At 42.8% G+C, this 19,576-nt stretch overlaps 1 protein-coding gene across 13 annotated transcripts in view; it reads right to left on the reverse strand.

Moving 5' to 3' along the window:
* The window catches only part of ppip5k2 (diphosphoinositol pentakisphosphate kinase 2), a 225,135-nt gene that overhangs the window by 87,517 nt on the left and 118,042 nt on the right, over positions 1–19,576 (reverse strand). For all 13 annotated transcript variants that reach the window (XM_038805177.1, XM_038805176.1, XM_038805167.1 and 10 more), the window contains 3 exons: positions 8,598–8,821; positions 7,082–7,209; positions 4,416–4,530 (listed from right to left, as the gene is read on the reverse strand). In XM_038805177.1, the coding sequence (XP_038661105.1) occupies positions 4,416–4,530; positions 7,082–7,209; positions 8,598–8,821 (467 nt within the window). The remainder of the gene's footprint in view (positions 1–4,415; positions 4,531–7,081; positions 7,210–8,597; positions 8,822–19,576) is intronic.

Raw genomic sequence — 19,576 nt, forward strand, 5'->3', positions numbered from 1 at the left:
TTTGCAGGTGCAGCAGGTAATTTAAAAATATGATAGTAAGAAATAAATGAGGTTGGGTTTGAAGATGCAGAATCCATATGGATGGAGATAAGAAATAACATGGGGAAGACGACACTGTAGATCAAAGGACCCCCAACAGTAGCTATACTGGAGGACAGAAAATAAATCAAGAGATAATGGGCGGGGTTCTCCCTTCTGGGGACTTCCTAGAAAGTCCGGGGTGATTCTCCGTCTCCAAGGAGACTAGCAGGGCCCCAGCGTGCGTACCGCAGCTCCGGCTGCCGGTGGGGCCCTCAGTTACGCCCGCGCGGCCCTGCAGTTGCGCATGGCAGCCGGCCGCAGGACGCACATGTGCGCGGCAGCAATCTTCGTGCCAGCTCCTGCACAACATGGCGGAGCCCGACAGGGGCCCGGCGTGGAGGAACATAGCCCACCACCCCCCTGGAATGAGCACGTCCACCGATCGGGAGAGACCGATCGCGGGCCTGGCCACCATGCAGGCCCTCCCCGTAGTCAGATCACCACCTCCCCCCCCCCCCCCAAACCAGGACGGCACCCCCAGCCAGAATGCCGAGGTCACGCCGGGTGGGACTACATGTGAACCACGACGGCGAGACTCAGCGGGCACTCAGCCGTCGAGCCCGGAGAATCGCCACGGGGGCCGCTTTCAACAGCCTTCGATCGCACGCACATGACAGGGGGCGATTCTCCGGTCACCAAAGAATCGCGTGCCGGCGTGGGAGCCTATTTTGGGTAATTCTCCGCCCCGCGCTGAGCGCGATTTCGGCGTGGAGGGTCAGAGAATCCCACCCAATGACGGCATATAAAAAAGGACATATGTTAATCATGGGTGACTTTAATCTTCATGTGGATTGAGAAAACCAAATTAGCGACGTAACCATGATGAGGAATTTAAAGAGTGTATTCAAACCAGTTTCCAAGATTAATATGTTGTGGATCCAACCGGGAATCTATTTTGCATTTGGCAGTGCATAATGAGGTCGGTTTAACAAACAATCTCTGAGTAAAAGATCCCCATGGAAACAGTGACCGCAACATGGTAGAATTTAGCATTCAGCTTGAGTGTGAGAAACTTGGGTCAGAAAAAACTCTGATAAACTTAAATAAGGGTAATTAAGAAGAATGAGGGCAGAGTTAGGTGGAGTGGACTGGGAAAGTAGTTTAGCAGAAAAGGCAGTTGTCAGCAATGGTAGATATTTCTGACTCACAACAAAGTAATTTTCCAGGTGAGGAAGGAGGATTCCAGGAAGGGAAGAAATCAAAGGACGATCAAAAATAATAAAGTCGAGAAGATACTATATGAGGGTCAACTAGCAAGTAATATGAAAATGGACAGCATGAGTTTCTTTAGATGTATAAAAAGGAAAAGAGAGGACAAAGAATTAATTATTATTATTATTATTATCATTATTAAAGTGAACATAGGCTCCTTACAGAATGAGACTGGGGAAATAATAATACGGCGGTAGGAAATGGCAAGAGTTAAATAAACACTGTCAGTCTTCACAGGAGAAAACACCAATAATATTCCAAAAATACAAAGTAATTAAGGGGTGGGGGGGGGGGGGGGGGGGGGGGGGGGGGGGGAGAAAGAGGAGGAGGAAGTAAATACAATAACTATTACAGGAGAAAAAGTACTAGGAAAACAAATGGAGGGAAAGGCTGGAAGCACTGGTCGTAATCTTCCAAGAATCCTTAAATTCTGGAAAAGTCCCATTGATTTGGAAAACTGCCAATGTTACATCTTTATCAAAAAAAGGAGGGAGACAAAAAGCAAGTAATTATAGGCCAGTTCGCTTAACTTGTCATTTGAAATGTCCGAGTCCATTATAAAAAATGTAATAGCAAAGCATTTAAAAATACATAATATAATCAGTCAGCACGTCTTCATGAAAGGGAAATTATGCCTGACAAACGTATTCGAATTCTTTGAGGTGGTAACGTGCAGGACAGATGGAGGGGAACCAGTAGATATAATATACTTGCATTTCCAAAAAGCCCTTGATAGGATACCACACAAAAGGCTATTTAATAAGATAAGAGCACATGGAATTGGGAGTAACTATTAGCATGGATAGAGGATTGGCTAACTGAGAGAAGACAGATTGAGAAAAGAGGAGCATTTTCAGGATGGCGACCTGTAACTAGCGGACTGCCAATATGTTCACTGTTGTGACCACAATTATTTACAGTATATATTAATGACTTGGACAAGGGAAGTGAATGTATGATTGCCAAGTTTGCAGATGACACAAAAATAAGTGGAAGGCAAGTGGTGAGAATGACAGTCTACAGAGGGATATTGACAGGGCAAAAACTTCGCAGATGGAACATAATGTTGGAAAATGTGAAGTTGTGCACTTTTGATTGGAAGAATGTAGGAAAGTGTTGTGCACTTTGATAGGAAGAATAAAGGAGCTGAATGTTATTTAAATGGAGAAAGACTTCAGAAAGTTGAAGCATACAGGGGTTTCAGCAGGGAAGGAAAATGGAACGGTCGCCTTTATTTCAAAGGGAATTCAGTATAAAAATAGGGAAGTCCTGCGAAAACTGTACAAGGCATGAATTAGGCCACACCTGGAATACGGTGAACAATTTTGGTCCTCTTATTCAATGAAAGTTATACTGGCATTGAAGACAGTCCAGAAAAGGTTTGCAAGGTTGATCCCAACAGGGATTTTCTTATGAGGAGATGTTGGGTAGGTTGGACCTGTACTCATTGGAGTTTAAAAGAATGAGAGGTGACCTTTTTGAGACATACAGGATTCTCAGGGTTTGTGATGGCAGATATTGAGAAGTTGTTTCCCCTTGCAGTAGAATCTCGGACCAGAGGGCATCAGGGGTCGCCCACTTAACAGAGATGAGGAGGAATTTCTTCTCTCAAAGGGTAGTGGATCTGTGGAATATTTTAACACAGAGGGCAGTGGCGGCTGGGTTAAGTATGCTCAGGGCTGAAATAGTTTAATCAGTAAGGGAATCAAGGTTTGTGGGGATATTGCGGGAAAGTGGAGTTGAGGATTATCATATCTCATTGAATGGCAGAGCAGACTCAATTGGCCGAATGGCCGACTTTTGCTCTGATGTCTTCTGGATCTACAATGTCAGGCATGTTGCAGTCCATGACAGCTACCCCAGTCCAAACCTGTGATCTACCTACTCGCTGTTCCCCCTCAGCACCAGGTGTGAATCCCGACACCATCTTAGTTCCTCTCTATCTCAAAGCTCCAGTTTCTGTCTCTTGATCCTTGCTGCATGGAACAAATTGGGGAGATAGTTGGGTTTTCACATCGTGACTCATACATCACAACTGAGAAAAAAAGATTCAGGGATGGCATGCTCAGAGGACATAGAATTCTCCAAGCTTAGCTGAGCTGTTGATGAAGAGGATACTTGTTGAACAGCAGCTGCAGCAAATGTGAAATGTACTGGCAGACATTCCAAGTGTCCTGCACACAACTGAAGAGACTAGAGGAGTGCTTTACAAGCACAAGTTTCATGATGTCACAAGCCTTTGCAATGATGTCTTCTTCCATGGAAAGAATGATCAACTGCAAGGAGCATCAAGTATGACAATCATACGTGCATGCACTTTCTCCACTGCAGAGATCCTGGCTGTTGTGTACTGTGCAACTCCAGGTCTGCCCAGGCACCTTCAGCGTGCTAATAACATGTTCGATGATGTATCTGGTTTTTCATATGCCTTTATTTATACTGCTCCTGAGTCTGATTAGTTGGATTCCTCACAAGTGGGTATCACTTGTCTCCAAGCAGCCAGCTGATAACGCTGCTTTGAGGTGTGAAGAGATCAGGGAGGGTGATCAGCAGCAAGACAAAAGCATCATGGCAACCACACCTGTGGTATGGTTGTACGCGTGCTGCACACTGATGGAGTGGAAGCTCCTGTGCTGAATGAATATTTCTGGTTGATCTGGGAGCACCTTGATTGCTAAATAAATACAGTGAATGATGTTCTGCACTTATTGGCAGCCAGCCAGAGCCACAAACCCGAGCCCCCAATCAATCTGATTGGCATCATGACAAGTAAAGTTGACAAAAATGTTAGCCCTGGCAAACAAGCCATCAGCCACCCTGTCTTCTGCATTTGTTTGTGCTGACTGCAAGCTTCTGCAAAGGTTTCTGGAGGTTCTCTGGAAGGATTGAAGTGGAAATAAGTTCAGGTCAACAGTGTGATTTTGACAACCACCAGTAAGGGTTGGCCACCAATTCCAGGAGGATGCTGCTCTTCTTCTAGCAGGCTACAAATTTGTGTTACTCGTTGAAGTTCACTTGGCTGTATTTGCAAATATGAGTTGCATTTTGTAATCAATTAAAAAGTATCCAACTTTATTGCTGTTGTGAATTTGTAGTCACATACCAATATCGCCAGTACTTACATTACAGAGGGCTCCAAAGCGCAATATAGAGAGAAGTGAGTGTACGTGGCTCTCACTGGTAAAGTATAACCTAGTACGAACATGTCGTTCTGGGGACATGACTCCTCTTGAGTATCTGGAAAAAATGGATGTGAAAATTGAAATAAAATCGTATAATATATTTTAAACTGTACATTATAAAACTGATTTTGAGGATTATGAAAGAGAATTATACCCTTATCAGAAGCCTATTCTTTGACCGTCTTTTGGAACCAAATTTATTGTCCTTATTTTCTCCCACCCTGACCAGTTAATTGGCTGGTCAGTAGGCAATTTCTTTAAATCCATGAGGTGCAGACCCGAGTGTAACTGGTGCACAACTACTTTGCAACCCTCCATCTTGCCTAACAACATGCAAAGAATTCATGGATTTGCCACCAAGGTTGAGATGATCCCCCCCCCCCCCCCCCCCCCCCCCCCCCCCCCACCTTTCCCACCAAATCAAACTTCTCAAGAAGCATCCCAAACCCTTTCCTGAACAGATGCGTTTATTCGGTTTCCCCATCTCCTCTCAGGCTCATTCCAAGCATATTGTGCCCAAGATCCATTTTCTGCTCCCTTAAACACCATTCCCATGAAAAGGCGGGACCTGAGGCAGAAGGGCTACCTGCTGCTTGGGTAAGCGAAAGGCTAATTATTGGAAGCTGACTGAAATTTTCAAGGAGAGGCCAGAGAGAGAGAGAGAGAGGAGCCAGAGAGAGCTGTAGCGAGCGTGAGAGAGAGAGAGCGTGAGAGAGAGCAAGAGAGAGCGCAAGAGAGCGAGCGCGAGAGAGAGCGCTAGAGAGAGAGAGAGCGCTAGAGAGAGAGAGAGAGAGAGCACGAGAGAGACCACAAGAGAGAGAGCGCGAGATCGTGAGAGAGAGGCCAAAGAGAGCGAGAGAGAGACTGTACACCTAGATCTCTCTGACTGTCAATATTCTTGAGAGGTCTACCATTCACTGTATATTCCCTACCTGTGTTAGACCTTCCAAAATGCATTACCTCACATTTGTCTGGATTAAACTCCATCTTCCATCTCTCCGCCCAAGCCTCCAAACAATCTACATCCTGCTGTATCCTCTGACAGTCCTCATCGCTATCCACAATTCAACCAACCTTTGTCGTCCACAAACTTACTAATCAGACCAGTTACTTTTTCCTCCAAATCATTTATATATACTACCAACAGCAACGGTCCCAGCACTGAACAATGCGGAACACCAGCACCCTTCCATTGCTACTCTCTGCCTTCTATGACCTAGCCAGCTCTGTATCCATCTTGCCAGCTCACCTCTGATCCCATGTGACTTCACCCTTTTGTACCAGTCTGCCACGAGGGACCTTGTCAAAGGCCTGACTGAGGTCCATACAGACCACATCCACAGCCCTACCTGCATCTTTGTAACCGCCTCGAAAAACCCAATCAAGTTAGTGAAACACAATCTCCACATCACAAAACCATGCGGCCTCTCGCTAATACGTCCGCTTGCTTCCAAATGGGAGTAGATCCTATCTTAAAGAATTTTCTCCACTAATTTCCCTACTACTGACGCAAGGCTCACCGGCCTGTAGTTCCCTGGATTATCCTTGCTACCCTTCTTAAACAAAGGAACAACACTGGCTATTATCCAGTCCTCCGGGACATCACTTGAAATCAGTGAGGATCCAAAGATTTCTGTCAAGGCCTCAGCAATTTCCTCTCTTGCCTCCTTCAGTATTCTGGGGTAGATCCCATCAGGCCCTGGGGACTTATCCACCTTCAATATTTCAAGACGCCCAACACCTCGTCTTTTTGGATCTCAATGTGACCCAGGCTATGGACACACCCTTCTCCAGCCTCAATATCCACCAATTTCTTCTCTTTGGTGAATACTGATGCAAAGTATTCATTTAGTACCTTGCCCATTTCCTCTGGCTCCACACATAATTCCCTCCCCTGTCCTTCAATGGGCCAACCCTTTCCCTGGCTACCCTCTTGCTTTTTTATGTACGTGTAAAAAGCCTTGGGGTTTTCCTTAACCCTATTTGCCAATGACTTTTCGTGTCCCAAAAGGGAGGGCAGCTTTTCCTTCGAGCCGGAGTGCAGTCAAGACTCTCGGAACATCAACATTTACAAGTTTCATGTCCTTTATAAAAATTCTGCTTGTCTATTCTGATGAACATTTATACTTTCCCATATTACACTTCAACTGCCATATTGTTGTCCACTCACTTAATCTGTCTCTTTGTAGTCTGTCCCCTCCTCAGGTTGATTCCCACCTAGATATACTTCATCAGCAAACTTATGTACATTACTTTTTGTCTTTTCGTTCAAGTCATGAATATAGGTTGTAAATGGCTGATGAAGAGGGCCATTGCTCGGGCATGATAAAAAGGGTTACTAATCATCAGCAATTGTTTAATTGGATATAAATAAATACAACACCAGCATCTTTGCTCACAAATATTAAAATAAACAAATAATGGTTGTGAGGCTAGTTAAAAAGTTAAAAACAAGTTTAAAATGTCATGATTTTCTTGCAAGGCATTTTGTGCACTTCTATTGAGAAACCTATCCAAGTGGCGACAGTGTAGATTATTGCACTTATAGGATATGAAAATTGAGAAACTACTGTTACTCAAATATTTAGAAAAACACCAGCCCTTACAGTGGATGGAGTTTGTTGACAGTATCATCATCTTGAGTCCTCTGCAAGTCAGAACGGATTTTCCTTATCAAAGGAGTACAGTATCCTTTGGCAATATCCATCTTCTCAGCCTTGGTGATACCATATTCCTTGAAAAATGAAATTATTCATTGGTAAAATCAAGAAATGTATGCATTTTTGAAAAGGTGTTGACAACTTCAAATGTATTGTATTATTCTATTTGCTTCCTTCCTCTTTAAAATACAATTCATACATCCTCAATTTGTATCACAATCAGAAGAAAATCAGACTGTAGAAACATACACTGCAATTCAGGAAAATCAGTATTAATGAGAAGGTAGAGTGATGGTACTATCATCGTTACAGCTCAAAAGGTACCTCACACTCATTGGGCAGAATTTATATCCCCTGGGGGGTGGGCTAGGAGGCCGTATTATTAGGTGGTAGGGGGGTAGAGAGAGCCTGTTGCCTTCCTAACTCCCCAGATGAAGTCAGGACAAGCAAGGTTAAGGTCAGCTTTCCCGCTTGGAGGCCAACTGAGGCCCCTAAATGAGCATGCAAAAGCCTCATCCCACCACTGCTGGTATTCTATCAGTGGCAGGGGACACAGGGGTGGTGATATTGTGAAAGGGGGAGGGGGGGTGGTGTGGTTCCTCCTGATCAAACACCTTCAGCAGCAAGGGCCATCCCATTGCCCCCTTATCCTCTCCATCAGCCCGCCACAGGGACTGCAGACCGGCCCTTATGAGCCTACGCTACTCATTCCTCTTCTGGGGACTCTTCCACGGTTACTGCTCAGGGGCCATCTGCAGTCCCAACAGTGGTCACACATCCTGATGGTATTGCTGGGATTGAAGAGTTGCAGGCCATCTGATTAAGGCAAATAGCTACCAGCCAAAGCCAAAAAAAACCCAACGGCAGATAATTAACCAGCTGTTTGACAATTAATCTCTTTGAGGTTTCTTAAGTAGCAGCAGCAGGACCCAGCTAGCTATCTGGCTGGTGGAAAAGGACACCACCTTTAGCTATAATTTAGGAAAGCCTAAACCCACAGTTGAACAGATGTAGGTTTTTTTTTTAAATGAAAAAGTACCAAGCTTTTGTATTTACATGGTGTGGTGTACAAATTACTTTCCCTTTCTGCACTGTATTTAAAGGACTGCTGCACCAGTGTGCTTCACAAGAAAAATGAGAAGCAAATAAAGTAACCTATATAACTGCAGTTATATTCATCATAATATAATTATATTCAATTATAATGAATAATTAGTAAATAACTCATTTGAATTACAATCACATCATCAGGACATTCCAAGACACTTCTTATCCAATTACCTGGACTGTAGTCAATTGAGTAGGAAAACACAGGACTCAAATGCTACAAGGTAAGATCTCACAAAATGTGGATGGCCCACAGGAGGAGAAAGAAGCAAAAAGGGGAAAAAAACAGCTGTTACCGCATCTTCTTCATATGAGAAGAAAGGAGGCCGAATTAGGTTCCAATGAGTCTTATTACCTGAGGTATCACAATATCAGCCAATGACTTTGATAACTGGTACAGTTCCATAGTGTTCTCCAGTTGTAGGGAACTGTTGTGCTGAACATCATATTTTATGCAGTCATAGATGTCAGGAATTTTACTAATATCATAACGCCCATTCTTCATTTTGACATCCTTTTCTAATTTAGCCCATCTTCGCAGCATCAATTCGAGTGATTCACTATGATAAAGCTGAATATCTATGTATACATAGAAAGAAAGCACTTATTCCTTAGACAAAAGAGTTAATCTAGATCAAAAATATTCAGCTGTATAGGGAATGTGCAGGATCAACACAAGAGCAAAATCATTAAAACAAATCTTAACACCAAAGCTCAAGATCCTGGCCATTTGCCATCCTAATTACTTGCTGTATCTTTATGCTAACTGCGATCCTTGGAAAAGTGCACCCAAGTCCTTTTGGACATCAATGTTTACAAGTTTCACACCTCTTAAAAAATATTCTGCTTTTCTATTCTTTTTTATCAAAAGTGAATAACCTCACACTTCTGCATATTACACACCATTTGCTACTGTGTTGTCCATTCATTTCACCTGTCCATATATCTTTGCCACCTCTTTGACAAAGAGTCTTCGGACTCGTAATGTTAGCTCTTTTCTCTCCCTACAGATGCTGCCAGACTTGCTGAGATTTTCCAGCATTTTCTCGTTCATATCTCTGCCACCTCTGTACCCGCCTCATAGCCTGCATTCCCACCTAACTTTGTGTTGGCGGCAAAGTTAAATTACATTGACTCTGTCACTTTGTCCAAGTCATTAATATGTTCTTGTTTGAGGCAAAGCTGACCATCTGGGATGCTTAGTCGGGTTCCAGTAGGTACTGCCTATGACAGAATTTTGGAAGAGCTGCTGGTTTGAGATTTCCTCTCCTTGTGCTTTCTCCCTGCCTGTGGTCTGTACTTATTTGTGAATGAAGCAGCACCCTTTTAGTTTTAAATCTGTGGCCTAGGGTGAGCTTCCCTCAGGACTTGAAGTCGATATCAAAACACCGAAGTGGAACCTTTAGAGTGTTCATGCAATATTTCCTTTAACTGCTATGAGTGTGCACCCTGGACTTGAGCTCTCCATAGAAGATTCACTTTGGTAAGCAAGTGGCAGGGCATTCTGGCTACATGACCAGCCCAACACAGCTGTGACAGTCTCAATTTTGTGTGGAATTTTGGCATACCAACATGGGTGAGCATCTCAGTGTCTGGTATTTTGTCCTGCCAGATCTTCAGAACCTTCTGAAGGCAGCTCAAGTGAAAGTGGATGGGCTTCTTGGCACACAGTCCAAGTCTAACATGTGTAGATCACAGCAAGCAGAACTATTGCTCTCTCGACTTTCAGTTTGATAGAATTACTCCTCTTTATTCTCAAACTGTGTTCAAAATCTGGCAACGGCTACACTGCTCTGGTAACTCTTGCACATGTCTCATCATCAATCTAGAGTGCCTTGCCAAGATAAGTGAACTTGTTCATTGCTGACAGGTTCTGGTCATGAATTCAAACCTTGCGCAAGATAGGCTTTCCTGGAGCAGGCTGGTAAATTATTTCCGTAAGTCTTCATGCTGATTGTAAGGCCAAAAATTGTTGCATGTTTTGGAGAACAAGTCCATGCTACGTTGCACATCCAGCTGATCCAGCAACCAGTGCACAATAAGCAAACAGGAAACATGGTCTTTTTCCAGAGTCATTTCAATGAGCAGCTAACAGTCCCATGATGTCTAATTTTGATGTCAGGAACACCATCATGGAAGGCATCTGAGAGCATGAAGGTGAAAACATGAAGATGGTTCACACTAGTGCTTAACCCTACTTAATTTTGTGACTGGGAATGAGTCAGAACACAAATCAGCCATGGCATGCACAAGCATGCGGTTCGAGAACTGCCATAACATTTTGACAAATTTCTCAAAGCAACAAAGTTTCTCCATTGCCTTCCAGTGGCTCTCACAGCTGACTGTGTCAAAGGCCTTGGTCAGATGAACAAATGTGGAGTAAAGGTCCATGTTCTGACCGTGAGTATTTCTCCTGGAGCTGTTCAACCGCAAACACCATATCGGTCATTTCTTGATCTTTTCTGAAACCACACTGACTCTCCCACAGCAAATGTTGCACTAAGCGGTTCAGAAGAATTCTCATGCCGATTTTGAAGCCAATGGACAGCAGTGGCAATTCTCTATGACTGTCACAAGATCAACAATTTTCTTTTCATTTGTACAGGTGGATAGAGGAGGCATTTTTGTATTCTTGCGAGATGGTTCCTTGCTTCCACATAAGCAGAAAGAGTTCAATGTGTTTCTTGACTAGGCATTGATCTCTGGCCTTGTAGACCTAAACTGAGAGAGCATCAGATCCTGGAGCTTTACAGCTAAACAGAGTTGATGGCTTTTGCCATTTCAAATACTGTAGGAGAGTCATCAAGGAAACAGTAGACGGCAACCTGTGGCAGACTATTGTTTCTTCATTGATGGATGAAGGTGTCAGAGGAGGTGGTCCAAGTGCTTTTTTCCATCTGTCAAGAATTTGGGCTTTTCCGGTGAGCAGAGATGACAAGTTGGCACTGAGGATTGATGATGACCAGTAGACTGGGGCCAGACGACATATATGAGAGCATCATAGAATCTCTTCCAATCTTTGCATCAGCATATGACTGAAGTCTGTCTGCTTTCTGATTCAAATTGTCTTGCGTATCTCTGAGCTTGCATTGTACAGTCCTGCAGATGTTTCAGTTAGCAGTGTGCTTGAGCAATGACTTGTGTTACAATCCCAAGATGACGTTACAACTGGATGGGAAGATCCCAGAATGGAACCCTGGCTCAAAAGACCATAATTTTTACTTTTTTTATTAAATGTGGGGGAACAGTCACAGGAGTGTTAATTAGTTTTAACAAGAAAAAAGCATTATTAAAGATGAAAAAAGTTGGATAATACAATACTCCTTTACTCCCTCTTTATCTTAACAATTGCTCACAGGTTTTAGGATTGGCATGCATTACAAAGTACATATTAAGCAACAATGGTCTCATTAATACACAGTTCCTTTTAAGCACACGAGAACTGTGGTCAAATACACACTTCGCTTTGAACCAAAGTTAGCGTCTGTGGATTTTTCCTCAATTCCCACAGATGATTGTCACACGAGTGTTTCCAAACTCCACTCCAAAAACACACATTAAAATCTATCATAATTATAATGCTTTCTCTTCGTGACCTGCATTCCTAAATCCAGACCAGATTTTCCAAATGACACTTTTAACCACGGCTCTGCTTTTAACAGATAATCCAGTCCAGGATTTTGCACTAACGCCTTTAGGATTTCTTTGTCTTGACGGCTGTGTAAATTGCTCACAATTGCTTTCATTCTTAATTCCCAGACTGCATTAAAATGACATCAGACCTTTGAAGGCTGTTGTCCCACTTTAAATCTGGTTACTGCAATTCTTTCTTTAACTCAGAACATATGTTTACTCTTCCTCAAATTCTTCTGAACAATACCTTGACCTCTGTTCACCTAACACCAATTGTCCTAAACATTTTCTGTCCCAATTTCCTAGTTATCTGGACTGTAATTTGTACTTCAGGAGGCATGTCTCTTTCTAGTTGCTATTCTATCCAGTCTATTTTCTGGCAGGACTAAGGTGTTCAATCCCCGAGGTCCTGTCTCCAACTGCCTTAACTTCCAGTTAAAACTGAGAAGAAAACCCTTCCCTCTGGAAAGGGGCCGCCTGTTGATAAGCAATGATTTATTCGACTATTTATTCTTCACGCCGTCGCCCTCTCTGAGCACAATAGATACACAGTTGGAACTAAACCTACGCCCACACATACAAACACCATCCAGCATGAATCTAACTGGAGGTTTTACCCTTCCAGCCACAGAAATATTAAATTAAACCCACTTAAAACTATGCCTTATTTGTAATAGAACATAGAACATTCAGTGAAGAAGGAGGCTATTCAGCCCATCGAGTCTGTACCGACCCACTTAATGTTTACCAATACAAATATAAATCCCTTAAAACTTCTGTAATTGTTCTCAGTTGTCATTGAGGTAAGTTCCAGAAGTGATATTTTTCCTCCAGTAGTTTCTGGGTCACCTCATGGTTTTCATCAAACCAATCTTAAGAGAAGAACAGCCTTTGGCCTCTTAAAGGAGTGGAGTACGCTATCCTTGAAGATTGCCCAATTATTGTCAAAGCAGTTAATGGCAATTTTGGCTGCACACATGCGACTCTTAAGGTTCTTGGAGCGATTCCTTCATGATTGTCTATTTGAAACTGAAGAAACTTAGAAGCTTCTGGACTTTCATGCCCTCACCTAGCGGGATTGATCTTGACGTTTAGTGATAAAATGTTATGGCAGTTGCTAGTGCGTCAGCGCCACACATTTGTTTACTTGCATGCATATCCTGTCTATCCCTTTGCCTAGTAGGAACCTATGCCAGGAGTCAGACAAGGGGGAATCAAGGACAAAACAAAAGACAGAAAGCGGACTGAGTGGTAGGCATAGAAACCAACGACCAAATTCAAGCAGGACCATAGTGAAAAATAGTGGGAAAGGGGCAAGGGATGTTAAAACAACAAGCCTTAAGGTTCTGTGCCTTAATGTGCAGAGCATTCATAATAAAGTGGCTGAATTAACTGCGCAAATAGATGTAATCGTAAAGGACAGCATTGCAGCACAGTGGATAGCATTGTGGCTTCACAGCGCCAAGGTCCCAGGTTCGATTCCCTGCTGGGTCACTGTCTGTGCGGAGTCTGCACGTTCTCCCCGTGTCTGCGTGGGTTTCCTCCGGTGCTCCGGTTTCCTCCCACAGTCCAAAGACGTGCAGGTTAGGTGGTTTGGCCATGATAAATTGCCCTTCGTATCAAAAACCATTAGGATGGGTTATTGGGATAGGATGGTAGTGAGGGTTTAAGTGGGTCGGTGCAGACTCGATGGGCCGAATGGCCTCCTTCTGCACTGTATGTTCTATGTAATCTATGTTCTATGATATACTCAGGATTACGGAGACATTGCAGCAGGGTGACCAAGGATGGGAACTGAACATTCTGGGGTATTCAGCATTTCTGAAGGATAGACAAAATGGAAAAGACGGTGGAGTTGCATTGCTGATTAAAGAGGAAACTAAAGCAATAAGGAGTAATGATATTAGCTCTGACAATGTGGAATCTGTATGGATGAGCGGAGAAACACAAAGGGACAAAAAAACCTTAGTGGGGGCTGTATACAGACCCCCAAACTTTAGTGGTGATGCTGGGAATGGCAGGGAATTAGAGTCAGGTGTGATAAAGAAACATCTACAATTATGGGTGACTTTAATCTGCATATAGATTGGGAAAATTAAATTAGTCACAATACCAAAGAGAAGGAAATTCTGGAGTATAAAGGGGATGGTTTTCTGGATCAATGCCTTGAGCAACCAACTAGAGAACAGGCCATCCTAGACTGGGAATTGTGTAATGAGAAAGGAATAATTGACAATCCAGTTGTGTAAGGTCCCTTGGGGATGAGCGACCATAATATGATGGAAATTTTTCATCAAGGTAGAGAATGACGTCGCTGATTCTGAGACTGGGGTCCTGAATCGAAATAAAGGTAACTATGGTGATATGAGGCATGAGTTGGCTATGATGGATTGGGAAATGCTACTTAAAGGGATGACGGTGGATAGGCAATGGATTGGATTTGCTTATTGTCACGTGTACCGAGGTACAAAGCATGATAACAAATTGTTTATTTATTCCTCTCTGGAACAAAAGAAAAATGGGAAAGGTGGCCAAACCATGGCTTACAAGGGAAATTAGAGATAGCATTAGGAATCAAAGAAGAAGCATACAAATTGGCCAAGAAAAACAACAGGTCTGAGGACTGGGAGCAGTTTCGAATTCAGCAAAGGAGAGCAAAGGGATTAAAGAAGGGGAAAATAGAGTACAAGTGTAAGCTTGCAAGGAACATAAGAACTGACTGTAAAAGTTCCTATAGTTATGTGAGGAGAAAAAGATTGGTGAAGATAAATCAGGTCCCTTACAGTCAGAAACAGGGGAATTTGTAATGGGGAACAAAGAAATGGCTGAGCAACTATATACATACTTTGGTTGTCTTCACAAATGAGGACAGGAATAACATACCAGAAATTTGGGAACACTGTGTGAGGGGGAACTGAAGGAGAACAGTATTAAAGAAATGGTATTGGGGAAATTGATGGGATTGAAGGCCAATAAATCCCCAGAGCCTGATATTCTAAATCCCAAGGGCCTGATAATCTAAATCCCAGAGTAATTAAGGAAGTGGCCCTAGAAATAGTGGTTGTATCAATGGTCATCTTCCAAGATTCCAGAGACTCAGGAACAGTTCCTACAGATTTGAAGGTAGCTAATGCAACCCCATTATTTAAAAAGGGATGTAGAGAGAAAACAGGGAACCATAGATCAGTAAGCCTGACATCTGTAGAGGGTAAAGTTCTAGAATCCATTATCAAAGATTTTATAGCCGAGTACTTGGAAAACAGTGGCAGAATCAGAGTCAGCATGGATTTATGAAAGGGAAATCATGCTTGACAAATCTACTGGAATTCTTCGAGAATGTAATTAGTAGAATTGATGAAGGGGAGCCAATGGATGTAGTTATTTGGACTTTTGAATGCTTTCGACAAAGTTCCAAATAAGAGATGAGCATGTAAACTTAAAGCGTATGGGATTAGTGTATTGAGATGAATAGAATACTGGTTGGCAGACAAGAAACAAAGAGTAGGAATTAACGGGTCTTTTTCAAATTGGCAGGCAGTGATTGGTGGGGGTACCGCAGGGATCGGTGCTGGGACCCAGCTATTCACAATGTATGTTAATGATTTAGATGAGGGAACGAAATGTAATACATTCCAACTTTGCAGATTGACCAAAACTGGGTGGGAGGGTAAGCTGCGAGGAGGATGCAGAGACGCTTCAGTGTGATTTGAGCATGTTAAGTGAGTGGGCAAATGAATGGCAGATGCAGTACAATTTGAATTAATGTGAGGTTATCCACTTTGGTAGCAAAAAGGCAGATTATTCGAACTGTCATAAACTAAGAGTGGGGAATGTGCAATGAGACTTGGGTGTATTCATACAAGGTAAGCATGCAGATGTAGCAGACGGTAAAGAAGGCAAATGGTTTGTTAGCTGTCATAACAAGCGGATTAGAGTACAGGAGCAGGGATGTCTTGCTTATTATACAGGCCTTAGAGAGGGTACACCTGGAACAGTGTGTGCAGTTTTGGTCTTATCTGTGGAAGATGTTCTTGTTATAGAGGGAGTGCAGAGAAGCAGAAAAGGTTTACCAGATTGATTCCTGGGATGACAGGATGACATACGAGGAGTGATTGAGTTCATTAGGATTGTATTCGCTGGAGTTCAGAAGAATGAGGGGGGATCTCATTGAAACCTATAAAATTCTAACAGGACTAGACAGGGTAAATGCAAGAAGGATGTTCCCGATAGTGGAGTGTCCAGAACCAGGTGTCACAGTCTGAGCATACAGGGTAGGTCACTACGGAATGAGATGAGGATCATAATGAATGGCTTGAAGGGCCGAATGGTAGGATCCTGCTCCTATTTTCTTTTTCCTATGACATAGATTAAATGTCAATGAATGGAATGGTAGTGCATCCAAAACGTCTCGTCATTAGGAGAGCTGAAAACTCATGCTCTGCACAGCACACAACTTCAGCAAGAGAAGACCACTGCTCTTGCAACTGCTTTGTTTTTTCTAATGATCCCTTTCGATGCCTAGTGATCAGCACCAACTCATGCGTTGAAACCACCAAGAATAATAAGCAACAATCATCGAGTGGAGGTCATGATAAAATTTATCTTCGAGTTTATTAGGATTGGTCATGGTAGGGGCATACACATGGACGAGGGTGGTCATGCAGAGGAAGTTAATGCACCATCAGATGATCATTAATGCCTTTTGGAATACAAATCAGCTTACTTACTTGATGGTTCATGACAGCAAAGCCCACACCAGCTTTGCACTGTTCTTTTCATGGTTTCATAGCCCTGTCAAAGGAATGTGAAACCTGCACCGATTTCCAAGAGCCGACTCTCCTGAGGTAAACAAATCTTGCTGAGGACATTGATTTGGACATCATACCTAACCAGCTCTAAACTCACAAAATCAGTTGTCTAAGATATGTTAGCAATGGTATTGTCCAAGAGGGTGATCACGTTCCATGCACCAATGGCGACTGGTGTCATCGTTACTTTCTATTTTGAGATCGACTCAACTGCATTGGTTAGTTTCCTCCCGATGCTGCCTGCTGGACAGGGTTAGGTAAAGCAGACAATGTTTACAGCACCTTTTGGATCCCTTTCCTCATGCCAGGAGAGTGACCAGTGAGGTCCTGAAAAGGGCTGCTCAATTCTCAGGGCGCTGTCAAGTTCCACTTCTGCAGTGGTTAGCACTGCTGCCTCACCGCGCCAAGGACACAGGTTCAATTCCATCCTTGGGGGACTTGTCGGTGTGGAGTCTGCACTTTCTCCCTCATCTGCGTGGATTTCCTCCGGGTGCTCCGGTTTGCTCCCATAGTCCAAAGATGAGGTGGATTGGCCATGCTAAATTGCCCCTTAGTGTGCAAAGTGCAGGTTAGGTGGGGTTATGGGATTACAGGGATAGGGTGGTGTAATTGAAAATATGGAAAGATGTGTCATTTGAAACATGGAAGTCTGGCAATATCTGGTCTGAGAGAAACATGAAAGGATACAGGGAAAGATCCCACAACGGGTTAATAGCAGCTGCAAAGAACCGGATTATAAAATGCAGATTCCTTCTCCCAAACAAACAGACAGGATTTTTGTATGAAGCTAAAAACAATGCTTCACACCTTCATTGAAAGTAACTATCTTAGTAAGCATCTGGAAAAGCATGGATGAGGGTTTCAGTTGAGCTAAGTGATAAATGTAAACCTTTCAAGTTATAACCAAGTGGATTTTAGCATACAGCTGAAAGCAATGTTTCACACCTTCATTGAAATTAACTATCTTAATAAGCAGCTGGAAAGGAAACGATAAGATTCAGTTGAATTTGGTGACAATTCTAGGTGTGAAGTTCTGCCGATATCAGGTAAATTAAAGAAAATTGGAGACCGTCAGTCTACAAGAAACAGAATTTAAAGCCAAAATCAAAGTCAAAAATATGAGCTGAGGACACAATTGGGAAATAAAACTATAGAAATGACAGGAAATAAAAGCAACACCTCTTGAAATCAAAGCATTTTGAATATCACAAAGGAACTTTGAACATCACAAAGGAAACAATGTAATCAGAGACCTGAGGTGAGGTCATGTCAAAATGAATACTTGGTTGTATTTAGAATGTTTAGATCAAAGATACTTTTTACAATCAAAGTGAAATAATAGTTACTTTACAATAAGGTCATAAAAAAACTTAATAACTGTTAGAAAGAGAATATAAACCCAGAGACCAGAGCAGGAACTACCAGAATCAGAACTCAGAGGGAAGGAGAGAAGGAACAAGATAAGCAAGCAGGGTCACCTTACAGCCATCTCGGTCATGGGAAAGATAAGACATAGCAGCCGAGCTAAAACAGCTAATACATCTAAGGAAAACTAGAATTTAAAGAGGAAGCAGAGTCAGCTCAGAGATAGCCAGCAGAGCCAGCTCTCATAGCTCAGTACATGGGATCGACAAGACATAGCAACCAAGCTAACCAGCGAATACATCTAAAGAAGAACAGACTTTAAAGAAGATTTATTGTCAAGTTGGGCCTGAAGGTCCCTTCAACCAACCAGAAGGATCCAGAAGCAAGATCTTTTTACCTTTCTGTAAAGAAAGTGATTGCAGCTTTTAAAAGAAAAAATATAATAATAAAATAACTTAATTTAACCTGAAACAGTGGTTATTCCTAAGTCTACTTTACTTACTTAGCAATGCCGGACCTAGGATTGATGCTACTAAGTGGTAAGTAGATGAAATCTTCGGTGAAAGTATGGGTTATACCGGGGGATAACTTGAAAAAATAGTTTGACCTGAATAGCACCCACCAAAGCCAGCATCGGAGTCAGGGAGTGAGAATCCCTGTTCACCATTTAGAATGACGGCCCTTTTTGGTATAGGGGGAATTCTAAGAATAGTGGTGAGTTTTCAACAACAGTGGTTAGTGCAATCTCTCACTGAAGACATCAATTTGGACATCACACCTAATGGCCTCCTTCTGCACTGTAGGAATTCTATGTTCTATGACTTGAACGTGAATTGATTATAGACTGAACAGTTGCACATAGACAGCCTCACTCTTTTGTCCTGATTATATTGGTCCAATGGCAAGATGTCCAGATGGCTGGAAATAGATCTGGATGCAGTCTTTTCATGCACTACATATTCCACAACACTATATTGAACCACCTTCAAGAACATTGGACCTAAAATGATCTCACTGCCCAATCTACCAGCATTAATCTTCGTTTGTGGGGACAGGCAAATCTCTAAGTTGTTCAGGGTAGGAGACCTAAAATCTATCCTTACCCAGTTTGGCCCACCCATTGAAGCAGTTTACTAGTGTGACCACTGTCACATGCTGAGAGCTTCTAGGAACCACAGGTGGGAGTTGGGTGAAGGTGAACACCTGTACAGGGCCCGCCACTCCAAAGAGTGCTTTCCTCCTTTACGTTCACAGACTGTAAATAGCTTTGCCAGCATTGATCCTTGCATTTTTTTTTTAAATTTAGAGTACCCAATAAATTTTTTCCAATTAAGGGGCAATTTAGTATGGTCAATCCACCTACCCTGCACATCTTTGGGTTGTGGGGGGGAAACCCACGCGAACACGGGGAGAATGTGCAAACTCCACATGGACAGTGACCCAGAGCTGGGATCGAACCTGGGACCTCGGAGCCGTGAGGCAGCAATGCTAACTACTGCGCCACCGTGCTGCCCCTTGATCCTTGCCT

The sequence above is a fragment of the Scyliorhinus canicula genome, chromosome 8 (genome assembly GCF_902713615.1).
Source record: "Scyliorhinus canicula chromosome 8, sScyCan1.1, whole genome shotgun sequence".
NCBI classification, from domain to species: Eukaryota; Metazoa; Chordata; class Chondrichthyes; order Carcharhiniformes; family Scyliorhinidae; genus Scyliorhinus; species Scyliorhinus canicula.